At 34.8% G+C, this 19,019-nt stretch overlaps 1 protein-coding gene and 1 long non-coding RNA gene across 2 annotated transcripts in view; both read right to left on the reverse strand.

The window, feature by feature from the left end:
* LOC138708595 (uncharacterized) overlaps positions 1-11,231 on the reverse strand; it is a 112,348-nt gene extending 101,117 nt beyond the window's left edge. The window contains exon 1 of the long non-coding RNA XR_011334713.1: positions 10,721-11,231. This is a non-coding gene — a long non-coding RNA (uncharacterized lncRNA). The remainder of the gene's footprint in view (positions 1-10,720) is intronic.
* Positions 11,232-12,279: 1,048 nt separating this feature from the next.
* LOC138708924 (protein O-linked-mannose beta-1,2-N-acetylglucosaminyltransferase 1-like) overlaps positions 12,280-19,019 on the reverse strand; it is a 400,514-nt gene continuing 393,774 nt past the window's right edge. Inside the window, exon 16 of the mRNA XM_069839284.1 lies at positions 12,280-17,064. Coding sequence (XP_069695385.1) covers positions 16,995-17,064 — 70 coding nt within the window. The 3' untranslated portion in view covers positions 12,280-16,994. The remainder of the gene's footprint in view (positions 17,065-19,019) is intronic.

Here is a 19,019-nt window from a genome sequence, read left to right on the forward strand (position 1 = left end):
TTCTCAAGTTCAGATTGAAGAACGCCTTAAATAATAGGCAACTTCTCTAACATATATGAAACTCGCTTCAAATCGGTGACCCAACAACAGTGACGTCATGACACACTTTGAAATGAACACCCAGTACTACCAGTTCACATAAAGCTATCGAGTCCGGACAAAAGCAAAGGTCTTGTAATTTTTTCTCTGATTTTTATAGACAATCAATTTGACTTGTGATTTTAGAGCGGACTGCTCCTAAAAGGAGCGACAACTGAGTCAGACAGGAAAGAATGATGACTAGAAAACAAGACGAAGTTGGAATACAAAACAAAGAAAAGAATCGGGAGAGGGAAATATGGAAAATAGCAATAAAATCGGGAAGAACAAATAAAGGAAAGAAACAACAGGAAAAAGGAAGGAAGAAGGCAACGGAAAGAAGAAAGAAACGGAGCTGGATATGAAAATTACTATGAGAAGCAAGTAAAGAGACCCGTAAAACAAGAAAGAGTGAAATAATAATAATACTAATAATAATAATAATAATAATAATAATAATAATAATAATAATAATAACAGTAATAATAATAATAATAATAACAATAACAATAATAATAATAATAATAATAATAATAATGAGTCAAATAATTTGAGGATCATTAGGCCATTCGTTCAGTCAATGTCCACCATTCTGATTCACGTAAGAACTAAAACATATCCAATATTGTTCTAGTTTCTACATATTTGGAAAGTAGCCCACTATTTAAAAATTATTACCAAGTTGAAGAAGTGAATACTACAGTATTACGCAAGGGACTTATCAAATGAAATGACTTATTTAATAATGTAATTTTAAGTTTATCTTGATAATTAAGTGACCTACACAATACAACTGAAACTTGGCACAGCATACAATGAGTATAGGTAAGTGAGTTCCCAAAATATAATAAGAATCGGTTGAAAAATGTAGATCTTCGAAAACAATCAGTCGTAACCCCACTGATATGTACTGTACATGTAACTTTTTTTACTTAGTTATTTAACGACGCTTTAGCATCGATGGGATGCTCGTAATGGACTGATTATGAGGAATTTATCAAGGTCAAGTTCCAACAAAATGACAGCGCGATTCCATGGAATAGGAAACGAAATATTGTACTTGGGTTATTTAAACAGAGACTATTGTCAAATTGGAGTTAATGTGGAAAGAGGGGATCCATTTGAGGAATAGGTACGTGGATAGTATATTTCGAGATTTCGTCTGTCCAAAGGAATCGTGTGATTGTTAGTGAAAGTAAGGTTGGAATTTCCTACTAATCCAAATAATCCCGTCTCACTTATTGTTATCGTCAAGATCGTACGCGACAAAGACATCTGACATTGTGATTGGTGATATTAACAACATTCATCGCACCACAGCACTGTCTATAACAGAAGATGTGTCGAACATTATTGCGTTTTTCCCTATACGCTGTATTTCATTTCCTTCAAGGAAAAAACTAAGATCTGTAACAATTGGATTCCATCAAAGAGATTAATTTCCGGGTGTTGTGGGAACGATAGGCCGTACCCTCATCAGAATTCGGTGTCCCGGACGAGACAATTCAGAACACTACCGCAACAGAAAATCATATTTTTCTATGAACTGCCAAAACTTTAGCAACCATAACATGTTATTAATCAGAGACGGATTAGCAGTCAAAAATATATAATAGATTCATACAAAGACATTATTATTATTATTATTATTATTATTATTATTATTATTATTTTTCCTAATCCACAAACGATTAGGGAAAACGCGGAAATTCTACTTGAAGCAAGTAAAGAGATAGGGCTGGAAGTAAATCCCGAAAAGAGTAAGTATATGATTATGTCTCGTGATCAGAATATTGTACGAAATGGAACTATAAAAGTTGGAGATTTATCCTTCGAAGAGGTGGAAAAATTCAAATATCTTGGAGCAACAGTAACAAATGTAAATGACACTCGGGAGGCAATTAAATGCAGAATAAATATGGGAAATGCCTGTTATTATTCGGTTGAGAAGCTTTTGTCATCTAGTCTGCTATCAAAAAATCTGAAATTTAGAATTTATAAAACAGTTATATTACCGGTTGTTCTGTATGGCTGTGAAGCTTGGACTCTCACTTAGAGAGAGTAACAGAGATTGAGGGTTTTTGAGAATAAGGTTCTTAGGAAAATATTTGGGGCTAAGAGGGATAAAGTTACAGGAGAATGGAGAAAGTTACACAACGGAGAGCTGCACGCATTGTATCCTTCACCTGACTTAATTAGGAACATTAAATCCAGACGTTTGAGATGGGCAGGGCATGTAGTACGTATGGGCGAATCCAGAAATGCATATAGAGTGTTAGTTGGGAGGCCAGAGGGGAAAAGACCTTTAGGGAGGCCGAGACGTAGATGGGAAGATAATATTAAAATGAATTTGAGGGAGGTGGGATATGATGGTAGGGACTGGATTAATCTTGCTTAGGATAGGGACCGATGGCGGGCTTATGTGAGGGCGGCAATGAACCTCCGGGTTCCTTAAAAGCCAGTAAGTAAGTAAGTAAGTAAGTAAGTAAGTAAGTAAGTAAGTATTATTATGAGACTCTGTTCTTTTACTTTGTGTTAGTCCTCCACAATTCCATTGTGCTATTTTGAGGACGTGGTCCCTAGAAGGACGGTTTCTATGCTTCATATTGTTGGTTACCATTTCCTGCAGGCGTGGTAAATTATTTAGCCGCTCCTTTTGCGTTTCCAGGGTGCACCACGAGGAGACAACCAGGATATGAAGACTGATATTGTCCAATCTGCACTTAAAATCCATGAAAAACTAATCCGCCTACCCGGTGTTGACTACCCCAGCAATATGCAAGGACCCCGAAGATTAAAGACACAAGAGGGATTCCTACAGAAAGTTATGAAGGAAAAGGAAAAACTAGATATAGGCTATCCTTTAAGCCATGCCCATTATTGCTCCCAGAAAATCCATTAGAACAGGATGATATAGACTACACTCTCGACCTAACTCAGGACTGTAATAAATATGATACTCCTCGAGACATTCTGCGAGCCATCGCCATAGAATAGTAATATGCGTTACAAGAGCGGTATGTTGATGTTTTAATGTTCGAGGAAAATATTGAAAAAGCGAAACGTAGTTGAGCTTCTTTAATTTCCGAGAACATGAAAACAAACATACCGATCGTGTATCGTACATTATTTTACGCGAAGATCGTTTATTACATACCTGAAAGAGGAATTTCTAATTAGTTGCAATGAAATTTCCATCTTGGTTTCTGTTCAATGACGGCAACTTTTAAAAACTAAAATATCTATCTTCAACATTGTTGCTATAAAATGTTTTCTGTGTTTACTATATTCCAGCAGGCCGTGATATACGTCTGTGTTTTTTTCCCCCAGTCTATAAATGCGAACTTAAAACAAACGGTAAGGTTATGTAATGATTTATTTTTGATTTTAATATTTTAACAATATTATTTATATAACATATTGCAGTAATAACATCGGCATCTGGAATCTTGTTGATTTTGTCACGGCTTCCTTAATGTTACTTGCATTACAAATGCAGTAACTTTCGTAGTGTTGTAGAATTTACTTAATTTTTGCAAATACACTCAGGGACAAAAAAAACCGGACACTTTAATATTTTCTGGTATTTTGCAAAACATTATCTTCTCATACAATATTATGGCAGCCATCTGTTGTTATGGAGACGTGTATACATTGTTGATTCTTTTTTCTTTTATAAACAAGCCATTACAACCAAATATTCCAATTTTGTTTTCGGAGTCTCAGCTACAACAAATTTGTCTCATCCATTTTGTGGTTCATTATCGTTATTATTCGTTATTTCTTTATTTTTACATTTTCTGAGTTTAAGTGGGGTTGTAACATTTGTCTTAAAACAAGATGCGACCTGAAGATGTGGCTCGAGCTGTAGCCCTTTACGATGATGGACGCAGTGTACGTTACATTGCAAATGTTATGAATATGGCTAGAAGCACAACCCATGATTCCATAAAACGGTATAGAGAGACCCTAGAATACACCAGAAGACCAGGTTCGCGTCGTCTAAGAGCTACAAATCCAAATGAAGACAGGTATATGATGTTGAGAGTTCTTAGGCAGCGCAACCTGCCAGCTACTAGTGTAGCCCAGCAATTTGTTAACATGCATGGACGCCCAATTTCGGCCAAAACAGTTAGAAGGAGGTTGAAAGCAAGTGGACTGATATCAAGTAGACCTGCAACTGGTCCCAGACTTCTCAGGATGCATCGAGTTGAACGACTGCGTTTTGCAAATGATCACAGGGATTGGAGAAATGGACAGTGGAGCTGTGTTCTGTTCACCGATGAGTCCCGTTTCAATCTGTGCTCACCTGATGGACGTGAAAGAGTTTGGAGAAGGAGGGGAGAACGATTTTCACAGTGTTGCATTTCCGAAAATGTGCCGTATGGAGGTGGTGGAGTGATGGTTTGGGCAGGAGTGTGTACGGATGCTCGTACAGAGTTGGTTTTTGTTGGAAATGGAAGACTAACAGCTGATAGGTATATAAATGAATGTTTGGCTGATCATGTTGTGCCATTTGACCAATTTGTAGGCGATAATTTTGTTTTAATGCATGATAATGCACGACCGCATATTGCCCATGCGGTCGGAAATTATCTCCAAGGAGTGGGAATCCATGTTCTTCTATGGCCAGCAAGGAGTCCAGACATAAACCCAATTGAATAGGCGTGGGACAAGCTGGGATGGCGTGTTAAGAATAGACGACCGAGACCAGAATCGTTACAAGAGTTGAGGCGAGCACTTGGCGAAGAATGGGAGCTTATTCCTCAAGAAGACATTGCTAACCAAATTGAGAGCATGCCAAGACTTATGGATGCAGTTATTCAAGCCAGAGCACGTCACTAAAAAGAGTTTTTAATGTTTAAGGCACCATAAAATGAAAAAAAAAACAGTTAGACCAAACGATGCCATAGTTATACGCCCTTTGTAATTTTTTGTAAATTTTCTCATCACAAATTGTTTTTTTTTTTCAAATGTTGGCGTATAAGGTGCTAAATGAAACATTACATTGTTTAAATGGGTTTTGTTTCATTTTGAAATAATTGGCAACAAAATGCAAGCAAATATAGAAGTGTCCGGTTTTTTGTCCCTGAGTGTATTTAAAACAATAATTAACAGTGCAATTTAGGTGAAATTGCAGTGGTAAGTTTCCAATTTATAATTATTACTATGTTAAACGTCTCTAAAAATAATATGTTAAAAGCCTAAAGCAGTAAAATGAATATGGCGCTTAAGCGGTAAGAAGAGGGAAATTGTTATATGTGTTACGTTGGGAATACTGAATGTGGTATTTTACACTTACTGCGTATTGGTTTTGTGCGGAAAGCAAGCAAATACGCACGATCTCGCACAAACTATTCTGACGAGGTATCCAGAAGAAACATGGCTACACATAGTCAGTAAAAAATGTCTCCGTACACCAGGCTCACCTATTAACATTTGTGAAAAAAATCTGATTAAATACTCGTATATAGTAAAAAAATATATTTTACTATTACGTCTGTTTACGGTTAATACCTACAGAAAACGGCGCAGTTACCTCTGTACATTTTCCTGTAAACACGACACAACACAACTCAAAACTACCAGTACATAAAGTCTCCGTACGGACAGCACTAGTGCAAGAATACCTGTGTTTGTTGTTGTTCAGAAAGCTACAGGGTCAGTATAGAGTTTCCTGTGACTATAGTAAGTTAAGACGCAGGAAGTCTTGGAACTACAATGGAAATACCAATACCAATTAGAGAGTTAATTGTTAAGTTGAGAAAGGAGGGACAGTCGTTAAAAAAAAAAAAGCAGAAAATGTAAAAAACCCCTCTTCTGTACAATATTATGTTTGAAAGATACAATGACACAAAATAACTGGTTAATAAAAGTCGATCAGGACGATCCAAGAAACTGGAATCCAACCATAGACGGGCAGTATTGAAATCCGCCAGAGAAAATCCATAGATAATTGCACAGAGACTGGCGGTCTTGGTTAAAGAAGGTTATGGGGTAGAGGTGGTATCTCAGACTATAGGAAATGTCATAAAAGAAGGAGGTTACCATGGCCGAGTTGCCCGTAAGAAGTCCTATATGAGCAACGTCAACAAGCAGAAGAGATTAGCTTTTGCAAAGGAGCATGTTAACAAACTGCAGGGCTTCTGGAATTCAGTCATCATCTTCAGCGGTTCGGATGGTAGGACAATGATATGGAGAAAGCCAAGTGAACAATTACAGAGCAAGAATTTGTGCCCTACTGTAAAACATGGAGGAGATAGTGTTTTTGTTTGTGCTGCATGAGTGGTGCAGATTTGGGGAATTTGGTTTTTTGTGGGCGGGACTATGTATGTATGTGTATGTATGTATTTATTCACACTGCAAATGGGTATATACCCGGTGGCAGTGGTATGGACTGGATACAATATTTGAACATCCTGAAGGAAAAACTACACGACAATGCTGAAAACTCAACATCAGTGAGGCAATTATCTTTCATTAAGGCAATGACTAAACACACTGCCTCAAATATGAAGCTCTGGTTATTGTACAATACAAAAAAAAAAAAGCTCCAAACTCCTCCCCAATCCCCTGACATGACCCCCATAGAACAATTATGAGATGAAATGAAACGAAGGCTGAAAAAAACAAGATAAGAAGCAAGCAACAATTGAGGGAAAAATTCTAGAGGAATGGGGCAACATTGAGATAGAGAAAACAAGAAAACTAGTACAAACAATGCCTAACGCATGAAAAACAAAAGAAGGTCCAACTGACCACCGAATGAAGAGTGGTTGGTGATTTGAATGCATATAAACTGTAGTGTACGGAGACTTTTTTAATTATGTTTTTGGTTTTCAGTTTCATTTAATGTAATTCACAAGTTTCTTTGTTTATTTTTGAAACTACTGTATATAATTCCGTTATTATACATCAGGATAATCTATTATATTATCCCGCTTAGCGGGAATACTAGCGGTTTTAATCTTTAAAGTTTCTGAAATGAAATTCATATTAGCATTATAAGCGGCTTTGATAATTACATGTAATTCGTTCAGTGTGTGTTTTGTGAAATAATGGATGTGTTAATGTAGTGACAATTCCATATTATATATGTTACCGTTAAAACCCGAAATCCGTCAAAACCAGTTTCAACTAGTAAAAACTAGTTTAAGCAAATGAAGATAGATAGAAAGTGAGTTTTCGTATGATCTAGAATCAATGTCAGGTTAGGTTTGGTTTGTTTAGGTTTTTGTTTGGTAAAAGCCTAAAAAGTCCCGCGCCGTGGCGTCGCTGTCTAAGGCATCCTGCCTAGGACTCGCGTTACGGAATGCGCGCTGGTTCGAGTCTTCTTGGGGGAAGAAATTTTCTCATTAAATTTCGGCCAGTGTATGGGACCGGTGCCCACCCAGCATCGTGATGCATTTGGGGAGCTACGATAGGTAGCGAAATCCGGTTGCGAATACCAGCTATAACGGCTGGGGGGATCATCGTGCTAACCACACGATACCTCCATTCTGGTTGGATGATCGTCCACCTCTGCTTCGACATGTGGGCGTGAGGCCAACAGCCGGCTGGTCGGTCTAGGCCCTTCACGGGCTGTAGCGCCACGGATTATTATTAAAAGCCTAAAAAAAAAAAGAGAAACAGTACAAACCAAACCTAACCTGTCATTGATTCTAGATCTTACTAAAATTCGCTTTCTATCTACATTTTCAAATTAGTTGAAACTGGTTTTGTCGGATTTTGGGTTTTAACGGTAACATATATAGTGCAATAAGAATTTAAATATGTTGTGTCTGTGATAAAAGTGTTCAAAATTGCTTCATAGCGCCACATTGGGCATGATAAAAGTGTGCAATATTCGTTACATTGGCGGGCGGATGCTCTATCATGACCATTATTATTATTATTATTATTATTATTATTGTCATTATTATTGTCATTATTATTATTATTATTATTATTATTATTATTATTATTATTATTATTATTATTATTGAACAATAATATACATTAAAATCTAGAGATATTTGTTAGAAAATCGCGGGTTTTCGAAAGTCATCTAGTGGGATTATACGAACAACTGTTGGCAACACTGCTCATAGCCATAACCCACTCGTATCATCGACTTTATTGAGAACAGTGCCTCGATCGCACGAGTAGCAAGAATCTCAGAACAGTCCTGGGGCCTGTTTCACAATGTTTACAATCTTTATAAATTGTAAACTTTGCTTGTAAATTGTAAATTTCTGTTTCATAATCTTTATTTGTAATGTTGAACTTTACAAAGGAAATCAAATCTTTACAAATTAATTTTGCTCACTTTACAAGTATTCTGTTTCACAATGAAGAGTAATTTTACAAACGTGTAAATTTTACTCTGAGATGTGTAAAGTTTGATATTGCAACAAATTATGAATAAACACAATAAACGCATACTTATTAAATTAATTTTTGAGTAACTGGGTAATACAGTATTAAGGAGTTCTAATGACTCAGACGAAGATATTGAATTTAGGCCTAATCAAACGAAGACGTATACGTAAAATTCTCCGGGCAAGAATTAATAACATGTTCGTATCATTATATAAATTTAATGAAAGGTTTCGAATGAGTCCCGCGCTATACTTAAGAATACCGCGTAAATACGAAGACTGTATTTAATAAATACTCGCACTTAATAAAGAAGTTCCCTGCACCAAAAATAAATAATTCAATACCGAGACTACTTACGCGGTATTCGCTGGAATCTCAATAACGAGACTACTTACGCGGTATTCGCTGGAATCTCTCATATCCAACATCCAAAAGAGGAAAGTGATGCCCTAGCCCCTAACCTCAAAGCGAGAACTGTATTTTTTTTTGCATTGGATGCAGTCAGTTCCGTGGGTTAGCAGATAAGCACGGAATTTCTAAGATATCAGTGTGCAAAAGTGCCCACAAGGTAGTTGGTGTTGTTAAAAGAGTTAAATTTGGGGCAGGGTTTTGATCACCAAAATGTTATTTACTATAGCACATAATTTTTATGCTGCTGATGGGATCGCTAATGTTTGTGAGGTTATGGATGCAACATTAATAAATACTGATGGATCAATACAAAAAATTAACCTGATTTTGTGGTTAGACATCGTAATTATTTTATCAATTGTATATTTGTACGTGGACCAAATCTGTTATTTACTTATTTGACTGAATTTTGTGCTAACTTTGGTCATTCAAGTAATAGACGTATTGCTATACTCAACCAATCACATCACATCACATGAAACTCCATTGTCGCCAATATATAAAAATCTAAATACGTTTAATTTTTTTTAACAATACTTTATATTTTCTATTAGTGAAATATGAATCAGCAAGCTTAGAATAATCTATTTTAGTACAAAATATAAACATATGTATCGATGGTAGTAAAAATACAGCCACTTCAGCTCTGCTCCTTAGCGATTTTTGTAAACTGTCGTTGGCGATCGTGTGTAACCAATAATGCGTATTTGTAAATTTCTTTAGCTGATTTTGTAAAGTTCGTCAGACTTTACAAACTAATAAAATATCAGTGGCGTAGCGTCAATGTAAGCTAAAAAGCTTAGCTTCCCCAGTTAATAATAATTTCATAATAAACCTGCAGTTTATGGAGAAAATTATTTATTAATTTTAATAGAATTTATATTTACGCGTTAAATATTGTGATGCGGCAGCTCAGGATTATTTGTGATGCAGCAGTAAACAAGAAGCCTGCACACACCAGCTTCCAAGCAGACCGGTTTCTTCTGTGTAATCCACCCCGCAGATTTTCCATCCCTTCTAAGCTACCCTAGTCGCAAGGCTCGCAAAGAAGCTAGCTTTAACATTTAAAATAAGTAGTTTCCGAGTTATCCCTTTTCGTCAGTTGTGTTCCGTTGAAGTGTTAGTGTGCATTGTGGCTGATATAATAAATAATGAGTGAAATAACAGTTCCTGACACTAATTTACTTGAATTTTTTAGGACAATTGTATTATCAAGACTGACGTACGAACAAAAGTGTGATTTAAAAAACAAATGACCGACTCCCTTGCTGTCAATGAAGGACACAACCAAAAGACAGACGCATACTTACGTAATGATACTAATATTGTGATTTCTCTGAGTATGACAGGGAGTGAGCTAATGTTATAAGTATATGTGTCTATTTGTTAAGAGATATGTGTAAACCGTGAAATCGTATTTTATTACGTCTCATTTGAGGTCATGCCTTATTGGTATTACTAATAATGTTCCAACCAATCTTCGACTGCTGACTTGACATTGACTACTATTTATTTTAAGACTGTATTTTTGTAATACATTTTCTCATATTGCATGAAAGACAACTTGAGTTAGCTTCCCCTGCTCAAAATTTCATGCTACGCCACTGTAAAATATCATTGTAAAACACAATTTACAAGCATTTGTAATCTTTTACTTGTTATTTGTAAATTGTTAATTTGTAAGATTGTGAAACGGGCCCCTGCACACACCTCTACAGATTTTAACATGGGTCAGCTGTTACTACTGACATCAAAATTACTACTACAGGATCTTCGCACTGCGAGTTCCCCGACGCTAGCATGGAAGCGGGATGCGGGAGATAACCAACACTCTCCGGGAAATTTCATGCGTGTTTGATGCTATAAGCACCTACCTTAGTTTTCGAAGTGTAGTCCCTCGGCGCGAATACAAGCCTGACACCTTGAGAAGAAGTTGTTGGACACTTACTGTAGCTCCTTCCTCGTAATAGCATTAATTTCACCACGAATATTCTCCTTCAGTGCATCGAGAGTGCAATTTAATAAATTGTACGTTTATTTGGAGGATGAACTCCTGGAAACTGTCTTACAAATTTGTGACGACACCTTCTACAAGATGAATATTTCACAAATGCATAATACCCTTTGTGGGACTGTAAACGCCATGTAACATCACATTCCTACCGGGAATCGAACCTGAATCCGCAGAAAAGATATCAATTGAGCCACAGCGGAAGACAGTGTCGAATTATAAAGCACGCACACACGATATTTCACGTTACCCGAACTGTATTGAAGACACCAATTATAAATTTATACTGCACTGAAAAAGCACGCACACACAATATTTCACGTTATATAATGAAGAGACGGACTGACGCATATGAAGCGAAGCGAGTGAGTCACCGCCCTGGGTACGAACACGTTGACGATGGTAGACTACAGTTCATTCCAGATGTCCTGGGAGAGTCACAGACATTACGTGACCTTCAACTGAATGTCGCCACGCCATTGGCTGTCAATCGGGAGATAAGAGTAGAGCATGATACACTGTAACGCGCTTGTCTTTCCAGCAGTTGTGTTTCGACGCTGTAATAGATTGAGTAAAATAAATGTTCACTATTATTGTTATTTTAACAACAACGAGTACAAGTGTCATTGATTTTCGTTAGACATTGAACTGCAATATTGTGAAGTACAGATTAGTTTTATATAATGTGTTGTGCATAACTGAATGTAGAGTGTTGACATGAATGACGATTTTCAACCAGGATGTTCTGGACATTCGCCAGTCAAGAAGCACAAGCGGGGGGAAGGGTTTCATACGAGAGAAAAAATACAGATTATGAATGTGTATAAGATTCTTGTGAAAGATAACCCTGAAATATCTCTTACAGACGTAGTTTCAAAAGTGTGTTCAACTTTGGGAGTAGGGAAGAGCAGTGTGTATAGGATATTAAATGAATATCGATCTACGGGCCAAGTCAAATTAAAAAAAAAACCAAAACTAAAAATATATTAAATACAACCGATAATTTTACAAAGGCTGCGATAAGGAGTACATTATTTTCCATCTATCTGATGGTGCTGCAGTTCAGTTTCGAACCTTGGTCCCTCTATTATATTATTTTACTCTATATTAATATTCCAGACAATGTTCATTAATAATTTCGCAAAGTGAGTTTGGCAGCTTGTGAACCGCGCTTTTTGTCTCTGTCTGCCTCTGTTTACTTGCATTCCCAACACATCTGGAATAGAGTATAGGAACTGAGTATCACTAAATGTAGCCGAGAAATGCTAGAATATGAATATCACATCTCATGTTCTGAATAATATGTCCATTACATAATGCTGGTTTGTCTGTGTATTACTATTGGCGAAAGAGATAACTCTTTCCATGTTGCTACATTACTCAAAATAATATGCTGCATTCATAAAATTGTTGTTTATTCTTAAAAATCATATAATTTCCATGAACAACACTACGAAATTATGTTTACAAATTATGTTGCTGAAAACATAAGCTATAAATCACAATATAGAAGATGGATTTGGAACATTTTAACTTAAAAAAATATTAGTGTAAATTCGATATCAGGGGAAACTTTATTCAATATGAAAATAAAATTTACTCTGCTGAAAAACTCTACTTCCTAAGCAATATGATACATGTAGCATACTAAAACATATCCATATGAATCAAAATAAACATTCTTACTAAACTAGTACAACTTATCAACTACAATTAAAATTAGAGGTCAATATTAACAATAAAGATAAGAAAGTGTAGGGTTTTTCAGCAAATGTACAGTAACATTTCTTATATAACAAACATCCGTAAATTCAAATTCTCAAAAAATGGTCCAAAATTCAGTCGATATTCTGTTCTAGTAAGATTTACTGGCAACTGTAGTTAAAATAATCTTTCTGTATTCATGTGCAATATGTTGTTGTTTACTCAACTGCCCTAAGACAGTTCTGAACCTCACAAGTGATACCGACATGGCAACTAGACCAGGAGATAATGGGGTAAGGTGGCCATTTTCTTTCCTCCTCCATTGCATACATTGTCGATTACCTACATATTAACTAATCAGACTTCAGATGTATAAACAAACAATTGTTCTTTCTCTGACACATATTGTCAAGTGAGATGTACTGCCTGATAATAGATGTACATATCAGCCAGAACCTCAATCAGAGGTACATTTGCAATATACCTGGCGTTTCAGACCACCCGTATCAGCCTTTTTTTTCTCGAAAACTGCATGATACTGGTTGCTCATAAAAAACTGGTGATGACCAAAACCTATGTAAAGAATCGATTGGTGGTAGTATCATTTCCCGTAACAAACCGGAAGTAGGGGTACTGTGGCCAACTTCAAAATTTCAAATTAGAAGATAGGTTGTTGAAAGTATCATTGGAAACTACTTTAAAAAAGAAACAACTTTTACTGAAACTTAAAACAAGCCGCCACTTATTGCAGACGTGAACGAACTTGCGTCTTGCAAGAACCGCATACAGACACTTCAGCTAATACAGAGTCTGTTCTACCTGCACTGAGGCTATGTTGACACTTTGAAAGCACGAGTTGTCCACCCATGTACATAAAAAACGTACAGCATTTCTCAGAAGATATAATTTTTATTGCTTTGTGAGTAAACAATAAACTTTAGAAAAAAAAGTTTCAGTAAAAGTCGTTTCTTTTTAAAAGCAGTTTCCAATGATACCCTCAATTATCTATGTTCTAATTTGAAATTTCGAAGATGGCCACAGGTACCACTACTTCCGGTTTGTTACGGGAAATTATACTACCACCAATCGATTCTTTACATAGGTTTTGGTTATGAACATTTTTTATGAACAACCAGAGAAAAATGGCTGATACGGTTGGTCTGAAACACAGGGTATAGGCTATTAAAACAACAGAAAGAAAATATTCTGCCATAGAAATGTAAGTATATTTTTATTCATTTGCATTGGCGAATAAATAGGTGAGAAAGAAATTACTTTGAATATAGGACAGTAAAGGAACTCACTTGATATTTTAATTGAATTTTTAGAAAGTGAATGTTTGCCTTGTTACCAATGACGATGAAAGAATAATGGATATAAAATTCTATGACATGTTAATCCATAAAGCTCCATAATACCATATATGACTTAATAAAACTTAAAAATTTGTTTCACAACTTACATTTGTTCATAGTCTATTTCATACAGATAATTATAAAAATGTATAGACCTACAGGTAAATCAATTTTGAAATCGAATACAGATATTATAAATGTTAAAGTTCATCACCGTCAACTATTTTCTCTTTCCCGATCAACTATTTCAAATCACTGTGCGACTTGTTATTGTTCCAGAGAGGTAGGAGTGATGACACATTCCCCCCCCCCCCCGTTTTAGGCCTACCTTCCCATTCTCTACCCAACATCGAAAAGCTCTATTGAGAACATAAAGAAAAACTTATCATAATGTTATATAACAGAATAGTGGAAAAATTTACACATAATTATGATATTATAAATATAATTTTTGAAATTTAATTTAGAATATCATTCAAAATATAGAAAATTTTCCATCAATACCTGTGGCCGGGAAGAAAAAGGTCTTAAGTAAAAATTTTATACTTTTCAGGAGAGCAGTAGAAAGAATGAAATTGGTGTCAATTGTAGAGTTATTTTTAATTAAGAGGTTTTTTCCTGGATATTATTTGTTTATATTTCTTCTAAAATAGTAATATTGCTCATTTAACAATTTTCTTGATTATTTCCAAAAATAGCCGTACTTAAGCCCTTTTAAGACCAGAACCCAAACTGAGAGGAACTATTTAAACATGACTTTTTTCATGCCAAAATAAATGAGAAATATTTATTAGGAATTCAAAATTGGTCTTAAACAATATAGGACTGTTTACCTGGTGCTTAAAGTTTTAAAAGGAAAGGGCATCAGCATGTGATAAAATAGCTAAAATACAAGTTAGACCTTTCTAATAGGGAAGCATAGAAAGTAAGCTTGTGATGTTCGTAAGGAATAAAGTATTAAATATTCCTAAGTCCTTTATTCTGTGTGTGCTCGATTCAAAAAGTACTTAGGACATTTCGTAATGCTCTATAAATCCAGTCAGGAGTCTTATTTGACTTTAGCCGTTTTACCAGATTGTAGAGAATTGTTTTCACTTTCAGAATATATAAAAATCTCATTTCCACATGAAATTGACTTAAGACCTTTTTCTTCCCGGCCACTATGTGATCCATTTATACTGTCGAAGCAAATTTCATGCGTGTAAAATGAAAATAATAAAATTATGTTTAATCCTAGTATTAATAATAATAATAATAATAATAATAATAATAATAATAATAATAATAATAATAATATCGAAAATTATACATAATCATGAATTTATTTCTAATAAAATTCAGAATAAGAAAAATATGTGTACGTACGTAGTTTATGATCGCTAGAACTAGGAGATTTAGGTGCAAAATTTTGGTCAAGAAAGTGCAAAAAAAAAAAAAAAGTGCCTTAGTTTAGTTGGAAAAGGTACGAAAAAAGGTGTAAATTTCAGAATGTAAATATTCATTATAAACAGTACCAAAACAAATTACATTATACATATACGGACACAAAATTCCTTGAATAATCTTAAGTTTAATCATGTTTGGTGAAAATGTCAGGCGACTGATCTACGGTTATGGTTCAGCCAATATAGCAGATGATATTGATAAGGAGAGGAAAAGAATTCATCTTTTGCCAATGAAGGAGCAAGCTCAAATTCTTTTTCTTGCTATTCAATAGCTTTCAATAGTTTGCGAAGAAGGGCAAACTGATTTGTGGACATTTTGCCAAAAGGGAGTTCAATGAGGCGCAAACTAATTTGAACGCTTTTGCCAAACAAGACTCCACTGAAGTGAAAATAATATGGTATCACACTAAAAGGAAGTAAATTCTAATAAAACATTCAGAAAGTAAGAGATTTGTCCATTTATTTAAAAAAAATTCAACAGTAGAATAATAGATAAAGGTGCCTGAAAAGTGCATTTAACAGTAGGTAGAAGCACTTGACGAGCCGCTCATGTTCGGTTTTCCCCGTTTAATTTTTACCACAATAAAATTCGGCAAAGGGGACCAAAGAAAGATGAGAAAAGTGCAAAATCTTTCTGACATTGGAAAAGGTGCAGCCAAAACACAGGAGTGTTTATTTCACGTTTTCCAAGACAATCCAATTTGGGCATTTTAATAGTAATTGTTTGGCCAAACACCTGCATAGAATTGGAATATATCAGTCCCCTAACTGCCCATTATGCAACTCAAACCAAGAAATGGATTCGGAACACCTCAAAATCTGTGCTTCAGTGGCTGACCATGATAATATCTTTGAAAAATATTGGAGTGCAAGAGGTCAAATGACTTTACTGTCAAACGCCTGGCATTAGAAAACAACATAGTAAGAAAAATAAGGAGCAGCACCTCAAATTCTTAGCTCTAAAAATCACAGAAAAAGAAATGCTGTAGAAAAACCACCCACATCCACTCCCCCACATATGGCACTTTGATTCAAATCCAGGTTTAATTTAAAGATGCATTATTCGTTTAATTTGTCGAAGCTATGATTTCTTTAAACAAATGACAATTTTTCAGCTAGAAATGTAACTCCTTTCTATCACAATAACATTAATTTCTTAGTAAGAAACTTGCACAATGAATTGTAAAGTTCCTTTAACTACAGATGACCAGTTGTTCTAAATAACTGTTTTATCCCAAGGACCATATTTCATGAATTCAATTACCCACACTTTTTCTTTTTCCAGCATATCCCATTCAGACAACGGGCACACTATTTTATTGTCACACTTCTTCGATAACATATATCAGCACACAGTTTTTTTGGCAACTTTAAAGGACTACAGTTTCTGTACAAAGTTTTTTTTCACAGGACAATATTGGCACAAACAAGATGGTGTAGAGCCACGTAATTATATTCCATCTTGATGATAACGATAACGATGAAGATGATGATAAATATCATGACTAATGATGATGGTATGTAATAGTAATAAGCACTTCTCTAGTCACTTAGTTTTTCTCACATAGACGGTTTCACATTTTATGGCAATGTTGAATAAGAGATCCTTTTCAAGGATGTCGTCTCCTGCTATCTAATTTTAGATTTTTCTTTCCGTGGTTCCAAATAAATTGGAGTGATATTTGATGGTTTATATTTCCTGAAAAGAAGAAAATGACTCATAGTAAGAAGTGAAATATTGTAAACTGTCAAAGATTAAATTATTCTGCTTGTTTGTCATTTAATATTTAAGGGGTTAGGTACAGCTTACAGCAGTAAAATTTTTGGAAATATTCAACTTTTTTTCCTCCATTACTGTATCTTGTACAATAATGAAAATTGGTATGTGTAAAACACTGTCCTTCTACTATATGAAAAAAAAAAAATATTGTTACGATTTAAAAAAATTATTTTTTTTTTTCAAAATGCAAAATGATGTCAGTTCACTGTGCAGTGATGAAGCGTTTCCCTCATAACTCATAAACTTGTTAACTTTTTCATGTTCTCTCTCTGTTATTTTACTGCTGAAACTCATGTTTACTACATCACGCTCTTTCAACTACATTTGAAGAGTCCACTGCAAGAATGATGGATGTCACTTTCTTGTCGAAAATGAACCAAGACTGTCAATGCATAGCTTAAGACATATAGAATGTACATACAGAGTTATATGGCATTAACACTGATAGTCATTGTCCAGTAATGATCGGAAAATCACAGTTAAGCTTTGAGCGCTAAGCATTTCAAACTTTCAATTGTTTCTCTTGCAAAATGTATTCCAAATGACATCCATCATTCTTGCAGTGGACTCTTCATTTCTTAATAAATAATATTCTTTTTATTTTGTGTTAGAGTAAAATACTGATATTTGTTCATTTTTTTAAATAATTTATTTTTTTATCAGACAATGTATCAAATGTAGAGGAGTGATCTTGCATCATATTGTAGATATGACATGCACAAATAGACACAAAAAATTTCATCGTAGAATGTTGGATAGTTTTTGAGTTATGTGGGAAACGCTTCATCACTGCACAGTGAACTGAATTTTGAAAAAAAAAAAAAAAAAAAAAAAAAAAAAGTAATTTTTCTAAAATCGTAAATATATATATTTTTTTTCATATAGCAGAAGGACAATGTTTTACACATACTAATTTTCATTATTGTACAAGATACAGTAATGGAGGGAAAAAATGTTAAATGTTTCCAAAATTTTACTGCTGTAAGCTATATCTAATGCCTTAACATAAAAATTGCGTTAGCTAGTTTACATCATGTTGCTTGTTCTAACAGTATGATTAGGGCCCATATCTACAAACAAAACAGGGTGATGACTTTAAGAGGACTTCAAACAATATAAGCAAATTTCACAATGAAGTGGAAGACAATTCAATAAGTGAGTTATTTTAAGTATGACAATATTACGAAATTCAGGAAATTCTTGAAAAGAACGAAACTTGGAAGACGGGAAAAGCTGTATGAATATCAGTATTTAGGCATCAAAATTAATAAATATGACAGGAAAGAGAATAACATAAAACATCGGATACATAAAGGAAGATCAGCAATAGCATTGTATTAAATGAGGTGTTGTGGGACAAAAATATAACAAAAGATATCAAACTGCAAATTATAACTCAATTATTCGAAGTACTTTAACACATTGAGCACAAACATGACATTGAATAGAAATAGTAATTTGAAACTGCTAAGTACAGAAATGGACCATTAAAGATGCTACACAAGACATTTTAAATAGGAAAAAAAAATTAGAAATGAGGCAATAAGAAGAGAATTGTAAGTTCAAAATTCAATTTCAGATTTTGTGAAATATAAGCTGTTAGAATGGTAAGGGCATATTCGACGAATGCCAGATTAGCGATTGCCGAGAAAGATTCTAGACTGGATACCATCTGGAAGAGGAAAGAGAGGCGGTCCTGGAGGCACTTGGATGGATAAAATTAGAAGATGGATGAGAGAAAAAGGTTTGCAAAAGATGGACTGGGAAAGTAGTAGTAGTAGTAGGGTTTAAGAAGGGCGCGTCAGCTACTATGGCTATTTGCGCCCTTATCTAAAATTCTTAATATAACAAATACATAAATAATATAATAAGAG

This window comes from Periplaneta americana, chromosome 11, assembly GCF_040183065.1.
Source record: "Periplaneta americana isolate PAMFEO1 chromosome 11, P.americana_PAMFEO1_priV1, whole genome shotgun sequence".
In the NCBI taxonomy this organism is placed as follows: domain Eukaryota; kingdom Metazoa; phylum Arthropoda; class Insecta; order Blattodea; family Blattidae; genus Periplaneta; species Periplaneta americana.